The sequence below is a fragment of the Staurois parvus genome, unplaced genomic scaffold, assembly GCF_062004578.1.
Source record: "Staurois parvus isolate SC_StPar_1 unplaced genomic scaffold, SC_StPar_1.0 ptg000162l, whole genome shotgun sequence".
NCBI classification, from domain to species: Eukaryota; Metazoa; Chordata; class Amphibia; order Anura; family Ranidae; genus Staurois; species Staurois parvus.
The window spans coordinates 2304130-2331431 of record NW_028317958.1 but is presented as its reverse complement, the minus strand read 5'-3'; the positions used below and the strand labels follow the sequence as shown (position 1 = coordinate 2331431).

The window sequence follows — 27302 nt, the reverse complement described above, 5'->3', positions numbered from 1 at the left end:
AAGGAAATATTGTCTACATAAAGAGGCGTGTGTATTCTTTATGGAATCTTGGTTTGCTGTGTGCATTTCTTCCAGATCTGTGCAGTAATCCGGTTACCTCTGTGCAGGAGCTTCCTGTAATAAAGACCAGTCACTGTTGCTCTCTCTCCTTGTGCAGGGTGACTGGTCTTGTCCCCGCCCCCTCCTGTAGTTTTGGAAAAAGCCTGTAGTGGCTGGGGCCTCCTGGATCTCTCCCGCAGCTCTGCTCTTTGCATAGGCCATGTCGTCATCTCTTTTTTATTATCTGGATTTGCAAAGGCATTTTATATACACAAAATGATTATACTGTATATTTTTTGTGGCTATTGAGGAATACATTTTAATGAACATTTGTTGTTTTTGGAGCTCAGCTTTAAAGCAGAACTATACTCACCATCACTGCAGCTTTGTGACGTCCTTGAGCTCCCTCACTGGTGCCGACATCTTCTCTCTGATTTCTTCTGCTTTCGGGATCTTTTGCCTCTTCATTGGCAAGGTCTCAATGATTCAATGATATAAAGAAAGAGAGGGAAGGTGCCTCAGAGTGTAGACTGTCATGAAATATTTATTAAAAACAAAGTAGAAATACACTCACATAATAGTCTCTGAGTTGATGTATCAGTGAAGCGTCCTCTTCCACTGTTGTATATAGCTGTCACCCTCTCAGCCTACGGCCATCTGAATGGTGAAGGGAATTTAAAACGAGGGTTGGAATGCAGTTGGAGCACAAGCCATTTCGGCATGGGTGTACTTTTAAGTATGCCCTTGTGAACGAGGCCTAAATCCTTTCCCTCAGAATATAGTACAGTATATAAATGTGTTTCCGGTAGGCCTTTAATATTCATTGCTTGGTGAGTTGACGTCACCAGAAATGACGCGACACGTTTCGGTGCATGTGCACATCGACTGGCGTCAGGCGCACTCCTTTCTCAAGCTTGAGGAGCTTGCTTCCTTTCTGTACAAGAAGGCTTGCCATGAAGTAGATATTGTCTGCTTGCCTCATTGATACTACCCTTGAATCTCATTGATTTATCATCACAACTCAAGGCTAGAATGTACAAGGATATATCAGTCTGCACCGGGACCAAACACCTTTTATGCAGGTCTCGATGTAACTCATGTGCATAGGAGTTCATTCATCCTGGCATTGAGGTGTGCAGAGTATGTACACTGAGCTGCATGTGCATACATTCTAAGGAAACTTAGACAAGAATATTTTATTGCAGAAGAAACAGTATGTCTCTTCAACATTTAAACGCCTGCCATCTTACAAATTCCTCTTGATTCCAATTGGCAGGATAGGAAGTAAGAAGACATCTCTCCAATGGGGGATAGAAACCGCAATAAAAAACTAACAGGGATTCAAATTTTCCTAACACCATCAAAAAAGAGAAAACAAGCATTTTCTGGCGTTTTTTATTTAGGCCTCATTCACATGGGCGTAGTTAAGCATACACTTGTGCCAGGGCCGTGTTTGCCCACATAGGATGCATAGGTGTCCCATGTGTCCGTGTGCAGGCAACCCCATTAATGTCAATTGGGACATGGCAGGTGCACCGACACATCCACTGCTCCCTGTTTTACATCCATGCGGGTGCGTGTCCCCCAAAATGGACATTGTGAGTTTGGAGACCCACACCCACATGGGTGTCAAATTGGGAGCAACAGCTGTAGCCCAGTTGGTATAAATGTGACTGCTTGCATGCGGATGCATGGAACATTTGTACATCCTGTGTAGGCAAGCATGACCCTTGCATGGGTGTACTCTTAAGTATGCCCTTGTGAACGAGGCCTAAATCTTTTCCCTCAGAATATAGTACAGTATATAAATGTGTTTCCGGTAGGCCAAGGGTGATTTACCCTTGCAGTGTTCTCCCCCATTGCAAGGGTTTACCTAGGGGATAATGCATAAGGTGATATACTTACCTTATTCCTCATTTTCTCAGCAGCCAGTGCTGTCCTCCATATGCTGGGTTTTAGGTGGCCCCCGGCGTCCTTCCAAACAATGCAGGATTACTAGTATTGCCTTGTAGGGAATGACATCAGAGAGCTGCGACCGGTCAGGTAGTGAAGGTAAGAAGTTTCTAGTCGTTTGAAGAGCAGAAAGCCTGTAGAAGGGATAAATAAAGCTAGGATATCCCCCTGTTCATCACCCCCTAGGCAAAATGAGCAGTTAACCCTTACAGTGGGGAGGAGGGGACATTACAAGAGCGAATATTTTTTTACCTTGAAGTTTAGCTATCAATTATTTGAAATTATATTCTTCTTCTTGGTACGTTAGTTTGCAGCTTTTATGGAGATCCTGGTTTTAACTGGTTAAAAAGCATCATGTGACCATGCATCTAAATGTTGCCATACTTTGCCAGTTTCATATGTATAACAAACATATACATAATGTACGTTTTATATTTTGTGGATTTATGAAATTGTATTTGACTTGACTATTGCCCAGTTGGTGCAGACGTGACCTCATTACGTTTAAAACAATACAGAACAAGAATTTTCAGGAAAACTGGAAATATCAGCCTGCCTTTTATGTGATGGGTCCTCCTACTGAGGTTTTCTTCAAACACATGCAGGCGCCACCTGCTGGTAAGATCTGGTATTGTGAAATGCCTTTAAAAAAGAATTACATCCCGTTTCCTAAAAGAATGACATATAAGGCATGCCTTGAATGATAGTGGTCACAGTTAATAGAGTTCTTATGTTAGCACTCAACCAAACTGTCAAGCCATCAAATGGCTGGTGTCACAGCTGATCATGTGCAACACCATGGCAATTGAAGATCAAACCAAGGCTAAGATGGCAGCTTCCTTGGCTTTAAAGATTGAAGAGTTTAGTTCTGCTTTAAACTACAGTTACTCTGTAGGGGGACCATTTTATCAATCCCAGACTTCATATGAATTACATTTCCATCAGTGTGATGAGGATACCACTTTGTAAGAGCTCTAGTAGTCAATATTATATCGGGAAATGTGATTATTAAAAAATTAATTTGACCTTAGACAGTGTTTGTTTTCAGCAACATTAAAAAAAGTAGGCAGCAGAGCCTGCCTATATAGTGAACCAATTTTGGTGTCCCTTGTACATATATACACTATTTTGCCAAAAGCATTGGGACGCCTGCCTTTACACGCACATGATCTTTAATGGCATCCTAGTCTTGGTCTGTAGGGTTCAATATTGAGTTGGCCCACCCTTTGCAGCTATAACAGCTTTAATTCATCTGGGATAACTGTCCGCAAGGTTTAGAAGTGTATCTGGGAATGTTGACCATTCTTCCAGAAGCACATTTGTGAGGTCAGGCACTGATGTCGGATGAGAAAGCCTGGCTCGCCATCTCCACTCTAATTCATCCCAAATGTGTGTTCTATTGGGTTGAGGTCAGGCCAGTCAAGTTCCTCTACCTCAAACACGTTCATCCGTGTCTTTACGGACCTTGCTTTGTGCACTGGTGTACAGTCATGTTGGAAAAAGAAGGGGCCATCCCCAAACTGTTCCCCCAAAGTTGGGAGCTTGAAATTGTCCAAAATGTCTTGGTATGCTGATACCTTTTAAGAGTTCCTTTCACTATGGGCCAAGCCACCAAACTTTACACTTGGCACAATGCTGTCAGGTAAGTACCATTCTCCTGGCAACCACCGAACCCAGACATGTCCATCGGATTGCCAGAGAGAGAAGTGTGATTCGTCACTCCAGAGAACACATCTCCACTGCTCTAGAGTCCAGTGGCGGTGTGCTTTACACTGCTGCATCTGACACTTTGCATTGCAGATGGTTATGTAAGGCTTGGATTCAGTTGCTCGGCCATGGAAACCAATTCCATGAAGCTCTCTACGCACGTTTGTTGTGCTAATCTGAAGTCAACATGAAGTTTGGAGGTCTTTAGCTATTGACTCTGCAGAGCGTTGGCAACTTCTGCGCACCTTAGCATGCGCTGACCCCGCTCTGTCATTTTACGTAGCCTACCACTTTGTGGCTGAGTTGCTGTTGTTCCCAGTTGCTTCCACTTTGTTATAATCCCACTAACAATTGACCGTGGAATATTTAGCAGATAGGAAATTTTACGGATGGACTTATTGCACAGCTGGCAACCTATCATGGTACCACTCTTGAATCCACTGAGCTCCTGAGAGCGACCCATTCTTTCACAAATGTTTGTAGAAGCAGTCTGCATGCCTAGGTGCTTGATTTTATACACCTGTGGCCATGGAGGTGATTGGAACACATGAATCCAATGATTTAGAGGGCTGGCCCAATACTTTTGGCATTATAGTGTAGTTACAAACTATACATAGAAGCAAGCCTTTTCTAAAACACTTGTACAGAATGATATGATTTATTGCTTGTGTTCACACACATATCTAAAAAATATTTAATGTGCATGTGTAGACAATTTTTAAAAATTATTTTTGGATAAAGCAAGGAAGCATTCAAACCACTGCCAGGTTATTTTTCCGTTCTCTGTAGGGATCGAAGTGTGTCCTTAAGTGCCACCTACAGGTAAAAAAATATAGTAAATCAGATCTCTTTTAAAATGGTAGTAAACCCAAGTAGTCTAAATATTCTTTGCCAAGAATTTTTAATCCACTGCAGCGATATATGGTAAAGGAATGTTTTGTTCTCTTAAGCACTCAGTAATGTAGACTAAGCACAGTATGCAAGTAGTCTTTTTCCATCCCTCTGGTAAGAGTGATTGTATGCTCATCGAATCAGAGTTTAGCAATGGTGCTAGTTGCAGACCAGACGAGATTGTTAGACCTTCTTCAGATTATTACAACTGATCCTCCTTGTTTTGAAAATTTTTTGCAATATAAGGCAAAAAGAAGAATCTGCACTCACCAGAGGAGCATGTTAGCACACAGGTACATTTATTTTAAGTTATACTCACCTTCATCTTGCTCCTGCTGGATCTGCATAGCGTGGCTCCTTGCAAGTTGCTCCTTCTGTTAATGCATGGAAAAAAATCATCTCCATTTATTCCTATGGAAAGTCTATCAACCTTTAGGATGCATAATAAATGGATTTTTCATAATGAATGGAAATTTTTCATGCATGCACAGGAGAAGTAGCTTTCCGGCCAGGAAACATTGCAGCTTCTGCTGTATGGCTCTCAGTGGGTCACAAAGTAAAAATTTGACAGAAGTAAGGATAGGTGAATATAGGGTTTTAAGGGGGAGGGGATCAGTTAAGACAGTGGTTGTCAATTTATGAACTAAAGGGGGTCTCAAATGCAGCCCCCGACATCACCCAAGGGCCACACATAATGTTCAATATATGTAATGCTTGAGAGTACTGTCAGAAACTGCAGATATAATAGAGGAAATGAGGGTCAGGGAGTGTGGGCATGCTACATTTTGTATGGGGATATGCTGCAGGAGACAATAGGAAGATGGGAGCATGTTGTTCAATGCTACTACTAATATTGTTACCACTACAACTGCTGAGGTCTGAGGGCCACACATCATATGTCAAAGGGCAGCAGGTTGAGCACCCAGTCAAGAGGACCTAAACTACAGAAGCTATGCCCAAAAAAGGCAAGCCAAAGACAAAATAGAAAATCACAAGGAGATAGGTGCAATGGAAATAGCACACCTTAAAAAGATAATTATGTAAAAGGAAATTGGGAATAAAAAAGTCCCGTAAAATACAATATACTCGATCAAAATGCAGTCCCATAGGTTCAATCCACTTGGGCAAGCTAATCCTTGGAGCAAGATGCATTTAGAGGAAAAGTGCCTCTAAATGCAGACTTTGGCAGACATTTTTATTGATTCTCAAAAATGGCCACTCACATTCTGGAATAAATCAGAAGGTTCATCACTAATACAACCAGACCTGGTCGCTTAACTCTAGGAAGTGAAACGCCAAAGGGAATCCATGTATCCAGCTGTCAAAGGGGAGGACGCCAGCCAGAAACCATCCAAAGCGAGGGCTGGAACGCACCATGGTCTGCAGCGCTGGCATGATGTCGTCAGGGGAGGAAGCACTGCTTTTCCGAGCATGCACAATGCCACTTTCAGGCATGCGCATTCCTTTGTCAAACTTTAAAGCCACATTGGGCATGCTCGGAATTTCTTTGGATGTTGGATGGTTTCTGGCCAGCATCCCCCTCTCTGACAGCTGGATACATGGATTTCCTGTGGCGTTTCTCTTCCTGGAGGTGAACAATCAAGTCCCAGTTGTGCTAGTGATGAGCCTTCTAATTTCTTCCAGAATGTGAAAGGTAATTTTTGAGATTTAATAAAATTTCTCCCAAAGTCTTCACTTAGAGCTGCTTTTCTTGTTTCTTTGAAGCCAAAGACAAAGGACTAGTCACCAGTATTGCCTTTTGGGTCCCTACAGCTGATCTTTTCCCCATTACTGATCTGTTTGGTGTCTCTGTGCTGAGCCAGCCATTTTGGTAGAGGAGCAGGGTTTAACTTCCACATTACTCTCTGATGGCTGGTGATCTGATCATGAGTGGAGTGATGATCAAGGAACAGCAGAAGAGAGGTTGGTAAAGAATCCACAGAATTAATGAAGTTGAAGCAGGGAGATCCTTGTACTGCAGGTCCTCAGGTACAACTTCCTTTCCAGCAAGTAAAACAGTGAGCAACACAGGAGTGACATCACCATTTATGGAAAGAGTAGCAGTCATAGGTATTAGTGACTTAAATTATTTTACACTGCTGATATACAGCTATGAGGCTCAAGAAATTTATATTAAACTTGCAGGAGCAATCCAAGATAAAATTAGATTTTTAGGATACTGTTTTGGTGCAGTTAACATTTCTAGATGTCTTCGATTTTTCAGTTCAGGTCTGCTTTTAAAGGACAGCTGTACTAAATTTAAATGCCATCCCACCCAGTCCTTCATCCTGCATTTGACAACAAATCTGCATTCCAGATTTCACCTGCAGCAGCCATTGATAATGCAGAACAACCATTAAATGTAGTGGCTCTCTATAGGGAAATTGGGACAGATCCTCCTGGGGTCTACAATAGCTAAGGACCCTCCATATTACTACACAGAGGAGCAGTCATCAAACAGAAGACTTCTATTTCAACAATCACTTTTAAGCCAAAATGATTTTTACTTCTTGGCAATAAGTTACTGTCTGTCGCGTCAGATAGTTTAATACAGAAATTTAGTCAAATATAATTAAACAGCTTTGTGAATTTAGTATTGCTTCGGTGCCTTTTAATATTTTCCTCTCCATTTAGATGGAACTGAAGTGATACATTTAAAGAACTAATAGAGAATTAAAAATGACTAATTGCACTCCATGATGTCCACTTCAATAGCAGAGCATGCACAATGTGCTCAGTTTGATTACTTTGCATGCCGCCGTTCTCTACGAGTGCAGAGAGTGCCTCAGAGACACCAATTCAACCTGTGCCCCGCCAACAAATTAATCTGTTTTTATAAAATTAGTTTTCTTAGTGGAACATGACTGATAGGGCAGATTTCACAATTCAGGGAGTGATTATAAACCGTGAAGATGATGCAAATAATGTTGATTCTGTAACTGATGGAGCCTTGTTCTCCGGTTCTGTCAGGTTTCTGCTACTAGCCATGCATGCCTGAAGAGTTGCAAATAAAGGGACCACTAAGTGGAAGAATATTGTGAACTGACAACTTGATGCAGTTAATATTTTTTCTCATGCCTTGATTATGGCCTTGCACATATTACACACAAAGTGAGGGTGATGGGTTGGGGAGTTGGGAAGTTGTACTTCCCAAAAAAAAGTTTTAGCTGGGCATTTGCTCAAAAGTAGCCTTCCTCAGTCAGGGTTCATTGGAACCCAAGGGTTCCTCCATAAGTTGCTAGGGGTTCCATGAGCAACTGCCATTAAGATAAGCAACCATTGACCCCAACTATATTTTTAGCTACAGTACCTGTAAGGGGGTGGGGGGAGGGGATCATTCCCATTGACCATGAATGTAAGGAGCATTCCTCCACTGACCATCACACTAAGCCACTGTGAGCTGTAGATATAGTAATAATAGCAGGGTTCCCTGAACCAGGTATTTCAAGGGTTCCTCCATTTTAAAAAGGTTGAGAGAGGGTGCTCTAAAGTATATGTAAAATTAATGGACTTTAGTTTGGGATAAAGTATGAAAGGAGTAAAACACTTTTTTTTCCCCCTTCTTTACCATTGAGGTGATTTCCTTTTCCCTTCCTGTTAGAGTGAAACAGTAAAGCTGGCCATATACTGATCAAACTGTGGATAGTTTAGCGGGACCTGCGGAATTCCGACCAGTGTGTGGCTGTACCTACTTATTAGAAGTCGATCGTTTGATCAACTTTTGTCAAGCGGACATGCTATATAATTTATTTCGATCAGTGCATCAACCATTGATCAGTGTGCTCTGACAGCTGCATGTGGGGTAATCTGTTTATTAATTTAAAAAAATTCATTCTATGAAGTAAGGTAAAAAACTTTTGCATGCATATTTACCCCCGGCCTTCCCTTGTACTTACCTGAACCTGATTTTGATCCAGCAATGTGCAACAGAACAGCGTCTCTGTCTCTCTCTCTCCCCCCCGCCTCTCCCCCCCGCCTCTCTCCCCCCCGCCTCTCTCCCCCCCGCCTCTCTCCCCCCCGCCTCTCTCCCCCCCGCCTCTCTCCCCCCCGCCTCTCTCCCCCCCCGCCTCTCCCCCCCGCCTCTCCCCCCCGCCTCTCTCCCCCCGCCTCTCTCCCCCCCGCCTCTCTCCCCTCCGCCTCTCTCCCCTCCGCCTCTCTCCCCCGCCTCCCTCTCCCCCCTCTCTCTCCCCCCTCTCCCTCCTCTCCCTCTCCCCCTTCTCTTCCCTCTCTCTCTCCACCTCTCCCCCCCCCTCTCCCCCCCTCTCCCTCCCCCTCTCTCCCCCCCTCTCCCTCCCCCCTCTCCCCCCGTCTCCCCCCTCTCCCTCCGCCTCTCCCTCCGCCTCTCTCCCCCCTCTCCCTTCCCCTCTCTCCCTCCCCCCCTCTCCCTCCGCATCTCTCCCCCCCTCTCCCTCCCCCCCTCTCCCTTCCCCTCTCTCCCTCCCCCCCTCTCCCTTCCCCTCTCTCCCTCCCCCCCTCTCCCTTCCCCTCTCTCCCTCCCCCCCTCTCCCTTCCCCTCTCTCCCTCCCCCCCTCTCCCTTCCCCTCTCTCCCTCCCCCCCTCTCCCTTCCCCTCTCTCCCTCCCCCCCTCTCCCTTCCCCTCTCTCCCTCCCCCTCTCTCCCTCCCCCTCTCTCCCTCCCCCCCTCTTCCTTCCCCTCTCTCCCTCCCCTCTCTCCCTCCCCCCCTCTCCCTCCCCTCTCTCCCTCCCCCCCTCTCCCTTCCCCTCTCTCCCTCCCCCCCTCTCCCTTCCCCTCTCTCCCTCCCCCCCTCTCCCTTCCCCTCTCTCCCTTCCCCTCTCTCCCTCCCCCTCTCCCTCCCCCTCTCCCCCCCTCTCTCTCCCCCTCTCTTCCCCTCCCTCTCCACTCATTAGCTCAGAGACGGCAACAGGTGCCATTGGCTCCCGTTGTTGTCAGTCATAGCAAGTGAGGATGGAGCGGGAGGTGGGGCTGAGCTGTACTTTGTGTCAATGGACACACAGAGCCAGCTCAGGAGCGAGCATTCACAAGGGCCCCCATAGCAAGCAGCTTGCTGTGGGATCACTCAGAAGGGGAGAAGGTCCAGGAGCTCCAGCAGGGGACACAAAAAAAGGAAAATCAGGCCTGCTGTGTGCAACACCATTGAGCAGAGCAGGTAAGTATAACATGTTTGTTTTTTTTTAAATTACTTTAGAATCACTTTTAAGAGGAGATCTTTCCATAGTGAAGGAATATTGACCTTTTAGACTGTTGTCACCATTACAAGTTTGCCAGTTGGTAGAGTTCCCCTCCTGTTCCTGTGACAACTCCAATTATTGATTTCCCATAATTTACATACCATAGACCAGCGGTTCTCAACCTGGGGGTCGCAACCCCTTTGGGGGTCGAACGACCATTTCCCAGGGGTCGCCTAAGACCATCGGAAAACACATATTTCCGATGGTCTTAGGAACCGCTGCTGTCTCCGGCGATGTGTGGGCGGGATGATATGCTGCCCCTGTCACCGCCTCCTCGCCGCTGATTGGCCACCGGAACTGTAGCTCAGGAGAGGCACACAGGCGGCCAATCACCGGCGAGAAGGTGGAGCTTAGAGAGGAGGAGCCGAGCGGCAGCGCGCGGAGATCGAAGAAGATCGAGGGAGCTGCAGGAACGAGTGAAGAAAGAGGCCAGAGAAGGAAGACAGCTGACAGGTAAGTGCAAATTTTGCTGCTGCAGCCAGGTATGCAGGCTGTAGATGAGAGAGGGAGAGAGCGAGCCCAGGCTGGAGCAGGAGTCAGCAAGGTAAGTATCATTGGTGTCAGTGGGAGGAATAGTGACCCATCATTTGTGTCACTAATACCAACGATGGGGCACTATTCCTCCCCCCACTGACACCAACGATGGGGCACTATTCCTCCCCCCACTGACACCAACGATGGGGCACTATTCCTCCCCCCACTGACACCAACGATGGGGCACTATTCCTCCCCCCACTGACACCAACGATGGGGCACTATTCCTCCCCCCACTGACACCAACGATGGGGCACTATTCCTCCCCCCACTGACACCAACGATGGGGCACTATTCCTCCCCCCACTGACACCAACGATGGGGCACTATTCCTCCCCCCACTGACACCAACGATGGGGCACTATTCCTCCCCCCACTGACACCAACGATGGGGCACTATTCCTCCCCCCACTGACACCAACGATGGGGCACTATTCCTCCCCCTCATACCAATGATGAGGCACTATTCCTCCCACTGACACCAATGATGGGGCACTATTCCTCCCACTGACACCAATGATGGGGCACTATTCATCCCACTGACATCAGTGATGGGGCGCTAGTCCTCCCACTGCAAAATTACAGTTATGAAGTAGCAACGAAAATAATTTTATGGTTGGGGGTCACCACAACATGAGGAACTGTATTAAGGGGTCGCGGCATTAGAAAGGTTGAGAACCACTGCCATAGACAGTGGTCACCACTCACCAGGACCAACAGGGCGAATCTCTCCAGCAGGGACAGAGCAATAAAACTTCACTTTATCCAAAATTTAAAAAGAAAAGTTTGACTTTGCATACATTTTAATCCGTCACAAAAAACTAATTATATGGAGTGATTCAGGGCGTTCTTGAACCGTGACACAGTTCTTATCTTCCAATTAGCCAATAGATGACAGTAATCTGTAGATTAACATTCTCAGGCACTGTTTCTCATATTGTGAGAATGTTGCAGCTGTGAACTAGGCATGCACACCTGTGTGCGCTACTAGTTCTGAGACATCTCTGCTAGCTGCAGATTAAGTGTGGTTTTTTATAATGTCATTAGCATGACAGCCAATCATGGTGATCACTATATCTGGGTTTACAAACACATTTCTCCAGTCTGCCCTTGCTGTGTACAGAAAAAGAAGTATGGTATTACAAGTCTTATTATAGTACATGGTGAAAATCCGCAAAAATAGAAAATAAAGGCACAGTCCACTTTTCCGATCATGTTTCATGGTACAGCCACATTTGACATGGTCACAGTACTCAAGCCCTTAACCTCCAAACTGTCACCCACCTTACTACATAAGAGGCTGTTGCTCACCAAACCACCTTGTGTATTTTTTTGACTTGGTGCAGCTGTGCTGGCAGAGTAGAGATCTGTGACTGAAGAAACTACAAGTCCCATCTGCTACCATGGCATAGGGATTTGTAGATCTCAGTGGAGCACAAGTGTGATGATATTAGTCTTATAGACAGTTGTCCATTGATAGCTTCCTTCAGCTCATTAACTGAAGATCCATACTTCAGTATGGACCCGCTGGCAGAATAGTCTGGCAGGAGCCTGTACTTTGCACCTGAATGAGGTTGCAATGCTTTGCAGGCTCCAATGCAAGAAAAAAAAGAAAAAGCAATTTTTTTTCAATCAGCACGGGTGCATTTATTGTTTTTTTTTTCTTTTGTTAGCTTATATTAAAAGAAACATCAGCAGTGTGTTTATTAAAACTGTTTCACATAAAAGCCTTATATGTCATTAAAAACAGTTTCAGGATATTTAGGTAGGCAAATTACTGTAGAGTTAACTCCCTTTTTGTGGAAAACAAATATCTACCCATCGATTACGGGCAGATGATGGGTAGATTGCATACCTTGGTTGCCAACCCTCCTCTCCAGGTTCTCCTTTCTGGTGTTGTCTTCGCCCCCCCCCCCGGGTGCTCCCTTGCCCCCCAATCAACCCCCCCCCCTTGCAGTGCTGCCAGGTTCCTGGCTGCAGAGGAGAATGCTTTCAGGATGGAGAGTGAGGAAAGGGCTGATCTTTTACCAGTCCCTTCCTTTTCTGCATGAACACAGTCAGTGATCAGTACGTATCACTAACTGGTTTCTTTCACAAATGAAGCCTAGTAAACTGTGTTTACTATGCTTTAGTTTGTGAATGAACAGAAAGTCGCTGAGCACAGAGTGCTTCCCATGCCTTCACTGTCCAGTACAGCTGAAGCTGCACAGAGAGAGACTGGGGAATCTCTGTCCTCAGTTACTTTATCTTTCTGAAACGTGAGACATCAGGGGTTGGTTTAGACTCCTAATATTTCACCAAAGCCCCGCCAGCAGGGTTCCTAAAAACAACTGTAAAAAAAAAATTATATATATATATATATATATATATATATATATATATTAACACAAATAAAAAACTACTGGCTTGTCCACTGCTCTGACACCGTACTCTGCCCTACTGATACCATTCTGTGCCCTACTGACACCATCACCTGCTGTACGGACACTGTCCACTGCCCTGCTGACACTGTCCACATACCATTCACTACCTTACTGACACTGTCCACTGCTCTACTGACACTGTTAGGTAGACTAACTATATTTTTACAGTGACATACATATATATATATATATATATATATATGTGTGTGTGTGTGTGTGTTTGTATATAATTTTTTTTTTACAGTTCTATTTTTCTACGTTTTCCTTACTATTTAGTTAGGCCTTGCTAAAATAAAAAAAATAGACATTGAACCCCAGGCGAACTTTGATCTTTCACGGTGTCCAAGTAGATCTCCACCTCTCAAAGGTTGCCTACCCCTAGTATATACAATTGCAACACAGGACATATAGTAATTTCTTATTTTTAAAAATTACCTTACCTTTTCAAGCTGCAGTGCTGTTATTTTCTGCAAAATTCAATATGGCAACCTGGAGGCCTTCTGTACATATTTGCTGAACAGAACCTCCCCAGAAATGTAATTTCCTGTTTTTGTGATTGACTCACTAGTTTTCCCAGAAAACTGCACTAAGATATACAAGTCATATTTTAGGCATCCTTTGCAACAAAAATGTAATTTTTAGTGAGATACTTCCAACGGGTTAATCTCTTCTTAAGGGATGCCGACACTGCAGCTTTTCTCATTCGAACCCTGCAAGTGCATCAGCTGATTAATAATGAAATTGCCACTCCCGTTTAGATTCACTCTGCAAACAGCTATTTCTTCAGAGCAGAAACAGGTAGGAAATTGCAACAAAGTAAAGGACACAATTAACAATTTTAGATGTTCCCTACTGTATCTAAGTACAGCTCCACTTTACATAGGGATATTCCTCACTTATATTAGTTATATTTACTAAAGCCCAATTAAAGAGCATTTAAAGAGGTTTAACCCCGGGAAGCAGTTTAGTGTAAATAATGTATGTAAATTCTACTTCTCTGCAGCATGTAAGCTCACAGTGCCTTTGCCTATATACATGGTGCACCAATGACTTTCTGCTGTGAACAGTCAGACTACAGAGGCACGCGAGCGTAGCGTTCCCCTGGTCTGCCGCCAAACGCCACTGAAAACATCTTCTAATTAGTTTGTCTGTGTTTTATGTCTTGATGGCATTTAGACTGCAGTTGCTTCTATCCTTATGTTACTGTAGATGAATTCTGCTGTCCCTGTGTAAACGTGTTTTCTGTCTGTGCCCGTCAATGCAAGCTGGCTGTAATTTCAATGCACAGGCCTCATTTAAAGCAGTATTAAACACAAAAGCAAACATTTATTATACTTGAGCTTACCAATTCTTAGATTTGGTGGCTGCATCTGTGTTCTTTATTAGGTAGTCTTTGCATTATTTTCACCTGGTGATCCAGCCAGTAAGTCTGTTGTTTTTCAACAGAACAGGCTGTCCTGCAGATGTAAAAAGACATGGAAAGAATGCGCCTCTAAGTGTAGTATTGGCAGTTTATTACCATGCAAAGATAAAATTCCACTTACAGGAAGTCAAAACATGACAGGCTCATCATAGTAAATCTGACCGATGTTCCTGGTGGTATGGGTTAAGGGCCGTCCAGCGACAGCGTGACCCGTGGAACGCAGGGATGTCAGAACTAAGATGACTACAGAACCTTGGGTGGAGTCGTGGAACGCGTACATTGGAAGTGACCTAAGGTGCGGGCGGTAATGTGTTTCAGAGCATGCACAGAGGGCTCCTTCATCAGACATACTCTAGGTCGAATTTACTATGATGAGCCTGTCATGTTTTGACTTCCTGTAAGTGGAATTTTATCTTTGTATGTTAATAAACTGCCAATACTACACTTAGAAGTGCCTTCTTTCCATGCATTATAGCTTTGCTTCCAAATCTATGAAGAGCTGCCTCAGTGTCTGTTTGGCTTCCCTATCCTTGATATCCATTCTGGCACTCCCCCAGTGGCTACAAGGTCTGGATCCAGCAGGAGCACCCTATGGACCAGGGGCGGACTACCAACTCATGGGGCCCTCGGGCAATAGGGGATCATGGGGCCCCTGTGTCCTTGCCCAAACTCAAAAAAGCCTATGAAAAAGGTAGCAGGGGCATCTCATGAGGTCCCCTACTGACCCCAGGCCCTCGGGCAGTGCCCGAGTTTCCAAATGGTCAGTCCGCCCCTGCTATGGACTATACAATCTGTACTGCAGATGTAGCAGTTAGAGGGGTAAAGATAGGCATGTGTACATAACTTGTTTTTATGATCATTTATTTTCCCCTTTGTTTAGACTTAAAGTGGTTGTGAAGGCTCCAGGTTTTTTACCTTCATGAATAGAATGCTTAAAAATAAAAAACCTTCTGTATGCAGCTACCCCCCCAGCCCCCTTTCGATCCAGTGATGTATACTGGAGTCTCGGCTATCCCGGGACTCCTTCTCATTGGCTGAGACAGAAGCGGCAGCCAATAGTTCCAACTGCTGTCAATCATAGCCAGTGAGAAGAGAGGGGGGCGGGAACGAACCGTGGCTCCGTGTGTGAATGGATACACGGAACAGCGGGTGCCCCCATAACAAGCTGCTTGCTGTGGGGGCACCTGACAGGAGGGAGGGGCCAGGAGCGCCTGCGGGGACTCGAGAAGAGGAGGATCCTGGTTTCTCTGTGCAAAACCACTGCACAGAGCAAGTAAGTATAGGAATGTTTGTTATTTTTTCTTAAAAAAAAACAAGCCTTTAGAATCACTTTTAATTTATGCATGTACAAATTTGTATACATGCATTTATATGCGTAATCCCATGTTCTTAGATGCAGATTTTTGGATTCTCTGTTACAGATCTGAAAGCAGCTCATGTTTTTGCACCTGTGTGAATGGCTCCATGGAAAACAATGTAGCTGTCTTCAGATCCATAATTAAAAACACACTTTCATATGCAAATTTGTACGGTCTTGTGAATGAAGCCTTATGGCATCACTTTCCTAAAGTGAAATATATTCGAAGTGTATATTAGTGATCCCTGCAGGGTGTAAGGGGTACTGCACCAAGGACTGTTTGAAGCACATTATTGTAGAGGACCTCCACCTAGTGTTTGGTACCCTGACAGTCCTGCTGTTTGATTTCAGCTTTCTGCTCCCGTGTTTTCTGCCTGTTCTGATGTAGAAATGTTCCCCATTGATTTGCACAGGTCTTACTCCTATCTCCATTAGGCAAGATCAAATTAAATTGAGAAAGGAAACAACTGTTGGAGGAAATTATCTCTGAATGTTCACCTTGGGGGGCTGCAAGGGTATATGTAGCTTTACACCACTGCTGCCTATATCCTCCCCCACCCAAAACAAAAGGGAATAGTTATGGGTGGAATTATGCTTTAATGAAGCCGTTTTAATTAAAGCATTGCAGGCGGCTGTTTATGAATACCGAGCATTACCCTCATATTAAAATGCTAATTTTGCTAGATGAATTATCTTCCCAATCATTTTCCGTATTCAATTACACATTTTAAATATTCATTTTCTTTCCCATTGTAATCACAATTTCCCTTTTAATCCATAGAGCTGCCTGCTGGATGGGAGAAGATTGAAGATCCTGTGTATGGAGTCTACTATGTAGAGTAAGTAGCCACTGCCAGCTCTGGATACCGTAGAATGTATACATTGTTATGTCAATAACATGCTTTTGTTCAGACACGATTACTCCATTAAAAGAAAACTATACAAGGCTTTTCCGTGTGATAAGCAAAACCCTGACAGAGCGCTGACAATGTGCTTGTGTGATGTTGGACCCCCTAGTGGAGTCTTTAGGAAATGTATGACTGAGACTTTGATGTTGTTATATACAGTGCTTACTCATCTATTAAGGCCACTTGAGGTTGTAATAACATCATATATTAGACTGAGTCATTCTTATTTTATTCAGCTGTAGAAAGAATACAAATAAGGTACAGAGTCTTAGATGTATCCATTACTTTTCTTAAAATGTTTCTTTAGGATGAATGGAAACTAAGCCTATATTAGGAAAAGGAAGTTATCATGAAATTGTGAACATGCATTACAGTGTTCAGCTGCAAATCCAAAAATGTTCTCATGATTTTTATATGCTTGCTTTCCCATATTGTTCATAGTGTATTAATTGTATTACAGGTATGCAGATTTAGAGATTAGCCGCTAAGCCCCAGTTCACACTAGCACAGCCTTTCTCAACCAGGGTACCTTCAGGGGTACCTTGAGGTTTCTTCAGGGGTGCCTTGAGGTTTCTTCAGGGGTACCTTGAGCTTTCTTCAGGGGTGCCTTGAGGTTTCTTCAGGGGTGCCTTGAGGTTTCTTCAAGGGTGCCTTGAGGTTTCTTCAGGGGTACCTTGAGCTTTCTTTAGGGGTGCCTTGAGGTTTCTTCAGGGGTGCCTTGAGGTTTCTTCAAGGGTGCCTTGAGGTTTCTTCAGGGGTACCTTGAGCTTTCTTTAGGGGTGCCTTGAGGTTTCTTCAAGGGTACCTTGAGGTTTCTTCAAGGGTACCTTGAGGTTTCTTCAGGGGTGCCTTGAGGTTTTTTCAGGGGTACCTTGAGCTTTCTTTAGGGGTGCCTTGAGGTTTCTTCAAGGGTGCCTTGAGGTTTCTTCAAGGGTACCTTGAGGTTTCTTCAAGGGTGCCTTGAGGTTTCTTCAAGGGTGCCTTGAGGTTTCTTCAGGGGTGCCTTGAGGTTTTTTCAGGGGTGCCTTGAGGTTTTTTCAGGGGTGCCTTGAGGTTTCTTCAGGGATGCCTTGAGGTTTCTTCAGGGATGCCTTGAGGTTTCTTCAAGGGTGCCTTGAGGTTTCTTCAAGGGTGCCTTGAGGTTTCTTCAAGGGTGCCTTGAGGTTTCTTCAAGGGTGCCTTGAGGTTTCTTCCGTGGTGCCTTGAGGTTTCTTCAGGGGTGCCTTGAGGTTTCTTCAAGGGTGCCTTGAGGTTTTTTCAGGGGTTTCTTCAGGGGTGCCTTTGAGGTTTCTTCAGGGGTGCCTTTGAGGTTTCTTCAAGGGTGCCCTGGCAAAATGTGTAGAGATTGCCCAAAACATGTATACAAGCCAGCGGGTGGAACAAGCCTGCCTTTTAGTTACACAAAGTCACAGGTTTTCATTGTCTACCATTATGATCTTTTAGCCATCAGTGATGACATCAGTTGATAAGGAGGATGTCAGTTGCCTGCACAGCATCCTAGTTTGACCCTCCCCCGCCCCTCTCTATCAGTGCTGGGGTCACATTAGCAAAGGTGTATTTGCTTTGGAAGAATACATTACCTCTAATGTTGGGTGTCCTATGTGCTGCGGTATATAACACTATAGAATAGTTTTTCACATTTTAGAATGGGGTGCCATTTTAAAATTATGGACAGTCTAGAGGCACCCCATTTTAGAATGGGGTGCCTCGTGACTGTCCATAATTTTTAAGGGTGCCTTAACTGAAAAAAGATTGAGAAACATTGTACTAGCACACCGCGATCTGTGTGCTTTTCCTGCACCGCATTCAAATTGCACTGCCCTTGCGATCTGCGGTGGATGTCAGTGCAATGTTGACAACACCCCAAAACGCAGTGCGTTTGCATGCACCGGATCACATGGTACAAAAGTACCATGCGATCCGGTTGCAGTGTGTTTCTAAAAGTTGTTCATGCACTTCTTTGGCCTGATGCGGAGCGATTTTCATCCCATTGAAATGAATGGGCTCAAATCACCAAGCACCTAATCGCATGTGAATTGCACAGATATGCAGTAGGCATTCCTTTGCGATTCATAGGGGAAGATTTACTAAAACCGGTTCACTCAGAATCTGGTGCAGCTGTGCATGTTAGCCAATCGGCTTTTAAATTCAGCTTGTTCCACTAAGCTATCCTGGAGGCTGATTGGTTTCTATGCAGAGTTGCACCAGATTTTGCACTCATTTGTTTTAGTAAATAACCCCCATAGTGTGAACCCAGGCTAAATAATTTAACTATGGGCAAAATAAAATTAATTACATACATGAGGTTCTGTTATATTAAATAATATCTTTATACTCCGATATAATCCATTCCCATACACTACTTTATAGCTGTGTAATCTATTTTTCATGAAATTATCACTTTCTGTGTTTTTTTCCTTGTAACATCCTCTGTGAGCTCCACAACGTCTCCCTTTCCCTCTTACTCCCATTTGTTTGGAACAAACAGTGCACATTAGACTGCTCTATGCACACTACGCTTTTCATAGGCCATCTTAGTTCAAATAAGAAAGGGTGAATATATATTTTTTACAAAGAGAGAGTAGAGAGAGGTGGCCACAAACACACTGTAATAAGGGTGACGGCCTGGGTGCAGTCCATGTAAATTGCACAAACATAATTTGTAAATGGGTACGCTCCACTGCACTTAAAGCGGAGTTCCACCCAAAAGGGGAAACTCCCCTTGTCTGCCTCCTCCCCCCTCCGCTGCCACATTTTGCACCTTTTGGGGGTAGTGGGTACCTGGTTTTGATAGGTAACCTTTCCCACTTTGGCTCAGCTCACCGCAGGGAACTGACCCGGAAATTCAGCCCCCTTCCTTCCCCCACAGCCTTCTGGAACACTTCACAGATCCCAGAAGACTGCGGCCCATTCACGAAGTGCAGAAGGAAACTGGCTGTGAAGTCGCAAGGCTTCACTGATGATTTCCCTTAGTCAAGATGGCGGCACCAGCAATCGATAGCCCATTGGCTCGGGTGGGGACACTTTTTTCTTTTTTGAGAGGGAAGGGGTGGGGTAAGTCCTCATTAAAAATAAAGAAAATATTCAAATGTGTTGGTGTTCAAGTGGGGCGCAGTCTTGGGCTGATTTATTAAAGGAGTTGAGAAAGATCACCCAAAAAGCTGTTTGATTATTCACTTCATTTATCCAATCACGTGAAAAGCATCTGCACACAGTTGGATAGTAAAATTAAACAGTAATCTGCTTTCACATAGTTTGATACCTGAAGTGAATATGAACACAATTTCATTACTGAACATTCTCAAATTTTTAAGGTGTATTCACGCTTGCGAACGCACCCACACGGCGATTACATGCAAGAACACCAACAGGGGTTCCTGCAACGAATTGCAAGAGGCGGCCCCATGGAAATCAACGGGAGGCTTCCGACTTCCGCAGCTGATTGTCACACTTTCATGTAATCCCTTATGCCCCGTACACACGATAAGAAAATCGTACAAAAGATTTTGCGGAACCACTGATCGAACGATTTTCTCTTCGTTGATGAGCAGGATGTTTTAACCGATAACGATATTGTGAATGAAAAAATCCGGTTAAACAACAGTGAAAAATGTCGTTTTGCATACTAACGACCGATTTTCTATGCGGTGGTATGACGGTCGCACGAAAAAAATCTATCAAGCGCTATCACGCATGAGCGGAAACAGAAGATGACCCGGATGTTTATGTCCAAGGAATCTTCGTAAACACAAACGAAAAATCCAAATGTTAAAAGTAGATTGGCCGAATGAGATAATGAGACCAGAATTCGGCATATTATACTTTATGTATCACTATTTATGTATATAGGTCATGTAATAAACTGTATTATACTCATTGCTGGTAATTATGTATATTGCTCCTTCTGGCCGAGCCAAGGTCACATGCACACTGCATAACTTCCACTTGTACGGAAGACGTCAACACTACGTATTGCCCGACAAACGATTTTTTTAGATTGGTTAATGTGGGCCACGATTTCGACCAATGCATGAACGCCTCTAGGTCGTCGGATGACCAATCGGTCGATTTTCTAATCATGTAGTCCCACCTTTACTCAGGAACTCTCGCATGTAATTGCCATGCGGATGCTTTCAGAAGTGTGAATGCAGCCTTAGTGAATGAGCCCCATCCTGCTTCCTACTGCTAATGGGAATGCAGTTATTTTTATTTGTGTAAACTTCCTAGCCCTCGGAATGAAGTGGCCTCAGCGGACTTTATTCCTGTCCATTAATAGGTGTTTTTTCCCCCACTGACGTCATGTTGCCTTCCTTTACAGCCACATAAACAGGAAAACACAGTACGAAAACCCAGTCCTCGAAGCCAAACGAAAGAAGCAGCTTGGACAGCAGCAGACAGAGGGTGAGTGGACCATCTTTACTCTGATAGAAAATACAAGGATAGCAGAGTTTGCTGCCTGTAGTAGCCAGTCAAGTGTGAGCTGTCACTTTTTAAAGTCACACATAGGATGATGATTGCCATTAATGCCAATATTTGAGCTCCACTGGAGATAATTGGATGGTATTGGGAGTTGACAAAAGAGTGTTACCGAGCAGGAGCAAAGGTCCAAGGTGAATGTTATTCCTTACCCTAGGTTCACACCTATGCAGGTTGCGTTTGATGCATTTCTGCATTGCGTTTTTGCACTTGTGTTTTTGCCGCATTCTTGATGCATTTTGCGGGTTTTTTTTTTCATTTTTTTTCTTGTTAGGCAAATTTTAAATGCAAAATGCAGCAAAAACGCAATACATGCTTTTCTGTAGCGTTCCGATTGAAGTCTATGGAACCAAAAAATTCAACATTTTGTGGTCAAAAAAGTCCCTAACCCTTTACACAAAATGCACCAGGTGAAATCGCAGAGATGTGAACCTGTCCCATAGGAAATCATGTTAAATGGACTGTATTGCATATCTGCAAAATGCTGCAGAAAACGCTGAGGTGTGAACCTAGGGTTATGGAGATTTCCTTACTTGTTGGGAAAACTCTTCAAACTGAGCAATCATTCTCCATAGAAAAGTAAATGACTGCATAATAGTTCACGTGTGTTATGTGACTAATGAGGAGTCTTTTGGTTTTATGATTAGAAATGGAGCTATCATCATTCTGGGTTAGGACTGTGATTAAATAGGAGCTGCTTTACTTAGGTGAGCAATACAAGCAGAGATTATTCTCAATCAACCTGTAGGCTTAACAAGAGAAATCGAATTATGTCCTCTATCCATACTAAACAGCTTCGGATTCTGCAGTTCCGTCTTGGATGGTGCCAACAGGGCCACCTACAACTCAAATTCTGACCAATTCAGAAGGAATTGGATGAAATTTGAGCATTGTATGGTCAGCTTTAAAGTGGCAGAAGGATTTTTTACCTTAAAGTGTTACTAAACCCACAACAGTAAAATCAGTCTGTATATGCAGTAAAGCATGCTTGATATACTCACTGTGGAACCCAAGTCTGATCCTCTTTTCTCTGCTTCTCCTTGTTCAAATGTCCACATCGTATCTCCTGATAAGACAGACTGAACCCATAGCCACATGCACATGCTCAGTTTTTTGTGTATTGCTATAGAGTTTTTTTTCCTTGCGAGAGTGTATGTGATCAGCACAGGGCCAATCAGCACTGTCCAGACACAGGGTCAGGGGTTCTGTATCCTCCTAGAGCAGAAAGAAAACTTCTCCCACAAGCTTTAACCACTGTTCTGCTAAAGTCACAAGACTGCTCTAACTGCTAATGAGAAAAGGTATTTAGCAGTTTATATTTGCTAAAATAATTGCATTTCCAGAGACCAGATATGGTGAATGCAGGGTCCGGGGTTTAGTAACACTTTAAAGGTAAAAAAAGTTTTCTTGGTGTAGCTCACTCCTAAGCCTCCTTATACTTGATCCCCATCTCATTCCAGCAATGTACATGAGAGCCGTGGCTCTCCTGGGTCTCTCTCTCCTCATTGGCTCACACAGCAGCGGAAGCTGGCCTGCTGTTGTAAATGACCATTGAGAAGAGAGCAGAGGCGGGGCCAAGTTGCGCTTTGTCTGCGAATGGACATTGTCCATTTGCAGGAGCATGGCTTGGGAATAAGGCTCCTTGAGTGCCCTTATAGCAAGAGCTTTGCTATTGGGGACACTCAGCTGGGGGGAGGAGCCAGGACCACTAGGGGTTGACCCAAAAAGAAGAGGATCGGGGCTACTCTGTGCAAAACCATTGCTCAGAGCAGATAATTATAATATATTTGTTTGTTTTTAAATTCCAACCTTTAGAATCACTTTAAGCAACCCATAGATGATGCAATTTTCTCACTCGATTCTCCTGTCAAAACAGTCAGTGTTGATACGGGAATCTCTTCCACATAGCTATTGAGTTTGCCAGCAGTAAGTCTTCCCTGCCAGCATAACGCAATGATCACTGCTGGCAGCTATAGCCGTTGGCAGTAATTGCATGCAAAAAAATCAGACAGGCTGGTTGTACTGAAATCAGTCAATAGATCGACTTCAGTACAACCAGCCTGGCAATAGATGAAATCTCGGCCTGTTCCTGTTGAACCAGTCGAGATTTGATCCATCCATGGCCGGCTTTACTGCACACATCACAGCTGGAATCTGGTTGATGTTGGGCAATGGACAATTCTTTCCTCCTCTTCAGGTTAGAATTGACTATGTAAGGAAAATAAATTGCTGAAATTATTTTTATGACCTTGATAAGAACCTTTAATGAAACTCCTATTTTTTTTTACTTTTGGGGTTGATATCATGTTGAATGACATGTTGGTTTCCTAACTGACCCAGGACTGCAGAAGCGAGATGTACCCACCAGCATCCCCATTTCTACAAAGCCTGGAGCTGGCCATAGACAGATAAAAATTCAGCTAGTTCCTGCTGGATAGAAGTCAATTTAATGATCGACTTATGTTGAATAGGCTCAATGGATCATTTTTCTGGATTGAAAATGTTTCTGGCCCATTGACTGCATCCACTGATCAGTGTATTCTGAGGAGGAGAGTGCTGTCAGAATACAATGTCTCAATGGGGAGGATTCCTCTACCCTCCTCAATTGTGTGGATGAAGGAACCTGCACAAAAAAAAAACATCTTTGGACAGCCTAAGGATGATGGATTACAAAATGCTTGGAAAATACATTACTGTGAAGTCCTGTTGCTGGAGATTAATACCTTGTAGTGCCCACTGTTGGATAAGATTCTCTTTATACCATCCACAATTCAGCATCTTCTAGAAGACTACTCCATAGACAGTACTTAGGCAGAAAAATGGTAAATAGACTCAATCTTGAGTAGATTATACATCTTTCATTCAATTTCTGTTTAGTTTTATATATATATATATATATAAATCTTTAATCTGAACCTGCCAGGATAGAAATATAGTCGTTGCTGACTGGTTTTTTAAAAAGGTGCAGGTTCCAAGGCTGTGATCCTCTTCCTGAGTTTATTATATCCATGATCTAGAAACACATATACAAGGAGGGAGCTCAGATGATGTACATATCACTGGCTGCATATTTGTTCCAGGTAAGTGCGCCACTAGGTGGTGAGGCCAGGATGACAACCACGGAGCCTGAACGTTTAAAATAAAAAGTTGGCGCTAGCAGGTTTCTGTCCTTACTGGTTTCCTTTAACAGTAAAAAGTAAACCTGTCAGGCAGGAAAAATTCGCCCTTAGCGTCTGTACACAGCTCGGGTGTGAAAAGCGTTTTAGATAGTCTTACAGACTGTGACTTCTACATATGGAGTGAGAGACTTTCATGCCTTTATCTGTAAACGTGAAACTGTGTAAATCTGTCCTCGTCTAGTAAAGACACTCTTCTGTACGTGTGGAGATGTTCGAGGAGGAAGCGCTAGATTCATTTTTGTGGTTTTCATGCATTTGCCAATTAACATAAATCAATTTTTTTCTAAGCAGTTTATATACTTTCGCAGCCTTTTGCATTGCTATGAAACCTAACCTGATAAAGTGCGGAAGACTTAAAGCTTAACTCCAGGCAGACATAAAATACACTAAATTAATGCAGCTCTCTATTAAGTAATACATAATTTAATGTGTATGTGTGTGTGTATATATATATATATATATATATATATACATACATACAGTTTAAAGCGGTGCTCCACCCAAAAGGGAACGTTCCGCTTTAAACCTTTGTCCCCTGCTCCCCATTAAGGATTGGGACCTTTGGAGAGCGGGGGGGAGACAAGTATCAGAATTTGACAGGTACCCGCTCCCACTTCCACTGCAATCATCTAGGTGATTGGAAGCGGAAGAGGAAGTCCTACCCTCCCTCCCCATAATCTTCTGGGACATGTGACAGGTCCCAGAAGACTACGGGGCCATTCACAAAGCACAGCACTTCTCGCGCAGTGGTCACCCGGCTGTGAAGCCACACACTGTCACAGCCGGGTGCCCACACTGAAGAAAGATGCCAGCACCAGGGAGAGAAGATGGCTGGTGAAACCAGCGATTGTGAGGACACCGCTGGACCGAGGGAAAGGTAAGTGTCTGTATTTTAAAAGTCAGCAGCTACAGTTTTTGTAGCTGCTGACTTTTATTTATTTTTTTTCCAGGTGGAATTCTGCTTTAAGTACCTGAATTTGACCTGGTGTCAGCCTTTTGCAGTCCCTGTACAGCAGGACTGGAGTGTGGGATGGAGTAGCAGTACAAGGAGCTAGTCAGTTCATGTGCTGCCAGGAGACATGTTGATAGATGCAGAAAGTAGTGTGACAGAGAGATGAGCTCATCACAGTACTAATTCTCCTTTCACTGTACAGTCACCGGCTGGGGGTGGGTCCAGAAAAACCTGGGATCAGAGGAAGTGGGTTGATACTAACCATCATGTGATGATTGTTTTGGTAGCATGTTCTCTTTAATGAGACATCCAGGGCCTAAATGTCTCTCATGTGCTCCACTGAATCTAATGCAGTGCAGGTTGTGGTGCATTAGAATCTTTCCAGGCCATACTGGCTGGGGACACTGACATGGGGACCCAGAAGTGATGTTTTACATATTGTTTCTGGGTCAACAACAAGAAGGGGAGGAGAGTGGATATGTGTCTGCTCTGCTCCCCCCTCTCTACCTGGTGACACCCGGTATGCTGGTCCTGGGCCCACAGATGGGCAGGAGGAGCCTGGGATACATGGGGTGGGGGGCACATGTTACCAGGGGGTGTGTGGAAGCAATAGGCAGCACAGCCACCATAATGCTTCCACCTGACAGGAAGGAGTCTGTTTGTCAGATATACACACAAGTGTGTTTGAAACCGCCCGCTGTCAGGTCCATGCGAGGGTTAGTTCACCTTTAATAAAAAATTGCCTATGTAGATAAGGGGCATCTGTAGATAAAAACTTCAGCAGCTCTGACTGAAGCTGAATAATACTCTTGCTATAGGTGTAGGACATTTATGTACCTCCTGAAGAAGCCTGACTGGAATATTCGAAGAACGTTCCTAGGACATTGCTAAGTGAGGCCTAGTCATTACTGCTCACCTCCACCATCACCATAGTGAGCTCTCAGACTCTAAGCTCAGAGCTACTGCATCAGGGGGAGAAAGAGCATGTGGAGGGGTTTGAATCAAAGAAAAAAACACTTCTGTGATGGTGGAGGTAGACAGTAACAACTAGACCTCACTTAGCAACGTCCCGGGAGTATTCTAGTCATGCTTCGGGAAGTATGTATAAGGCCTGAACCTATAGCAAGGGTATTATTTGACTTTAACTGCTTTCCCGCCACCCTATAGCAGATATACTGCTACAGGGCAGCAGGGGTGCGCAAAATCACATGTATATACGTGATTTCGCATTTACGAGTAGGGGGGCGCACACCCCACCCACGCCAGCGCCTCGGGATTACCAAGCATCTCCAATGAGGAGGAGGACTGTTTTGTTTACTAACAGTGCTCCCTGTCAGCTGGGGCACACTGCAGTGTGATTACAGTGAAGCACACAGACACCGTCCCCTAGTAAAACACTCCCTGCACACAGTTAACCCTTTGGTAGCCCCTCATGTTAACCCCTTCCAGCCCAGTGCCATTAGTACAGTGTCAGTTTTTTTTCTGAGCACTGTATTGGTGTCACTGCGGATGTCAGTGACACCAAGTCAGTGCCCCCCAATGTCAGAATGCCCGTCGCAGTCCCACTATAAGTTGCTGATCGCCGTCATTACTAGTAAAAAAAAAAAAAAATTCCAGTAACATTTTAAATGCTATAACTTTCATGTAAACCAATTCATTTACACGTATTGGGATTTTTTTTTAGCAAAGACGTAGCAGAATACATTTTGGCCTAAATGTATGACAAAATTTGATTTTTAAAATTTTTTTTTACTAGACATGTTTAATAGCAAAAAGTCAAAATTGTTGGACTTTTTTTTTTTTTTTATAGTGCAAAAAAAAAAATTAATGCACAGGTGATCAAATACCACCGAAAGAAATCTCTACTCGTGGGGAAAAAAGGACGTAAATTGAATTTGGGCACAGCATTGCATGACCGCACAATTGCCAGTTAAAGTAACACAGCGCCACAAATCAAAAAAATGGCCTGGTCAGGAAGGGGGGTAAATCCTTAGGAGGGCAAGTGGTTAAGCAGAGCTGCTGAGTTCCTACAAACACCCTCACCTGCATAAGCAGGTTTTTTGGAAAGCTGAACTATTAAAAAAAAAAAAAAAAAAAACAAACAAAAAAAAAAACAAATCCTGCATTTGAGATGAGTATTTTGGCGCAATTTACATCTCTGTGTTTGTGAATGCATATAAACATATGTAAATGTATTCTAGCATGGTTGAAAGGGTAGGTGAAGAGTTAGTGTCTAAGCACACATAGACA

General features: G+C 44.0%; 1 protein-coding gene across 10 annotated transcripts in view; it reads left to right on the top strand.

Annotated features, from left to right (window-relative positions):
* MAGI1 (membrane associated guanylate kinase, WW and PDZ domain containing 1) overlaps positions 1–27302 on the top strand; it is a 768502-nt gene that overhangs the window by 606009 nt on the left and 135191 nt on the right. For all 10 annotated transcript variants that reach the window (XM_089676009.1, XM_089676005.1, XM_089676006.1 and 7 more), the window contains 2 exons: positions 16319–16376; positions 20764–20846. In XM_089676009.1, coding sequence (XP_089532135.1) covers positions 16319–16376; positions 20764–20846 — 141 coding nt within the window. The remainder of the gene's footprint in view (positions 1–16318; positions 16377–20763; positions 20847–27302) is intronic.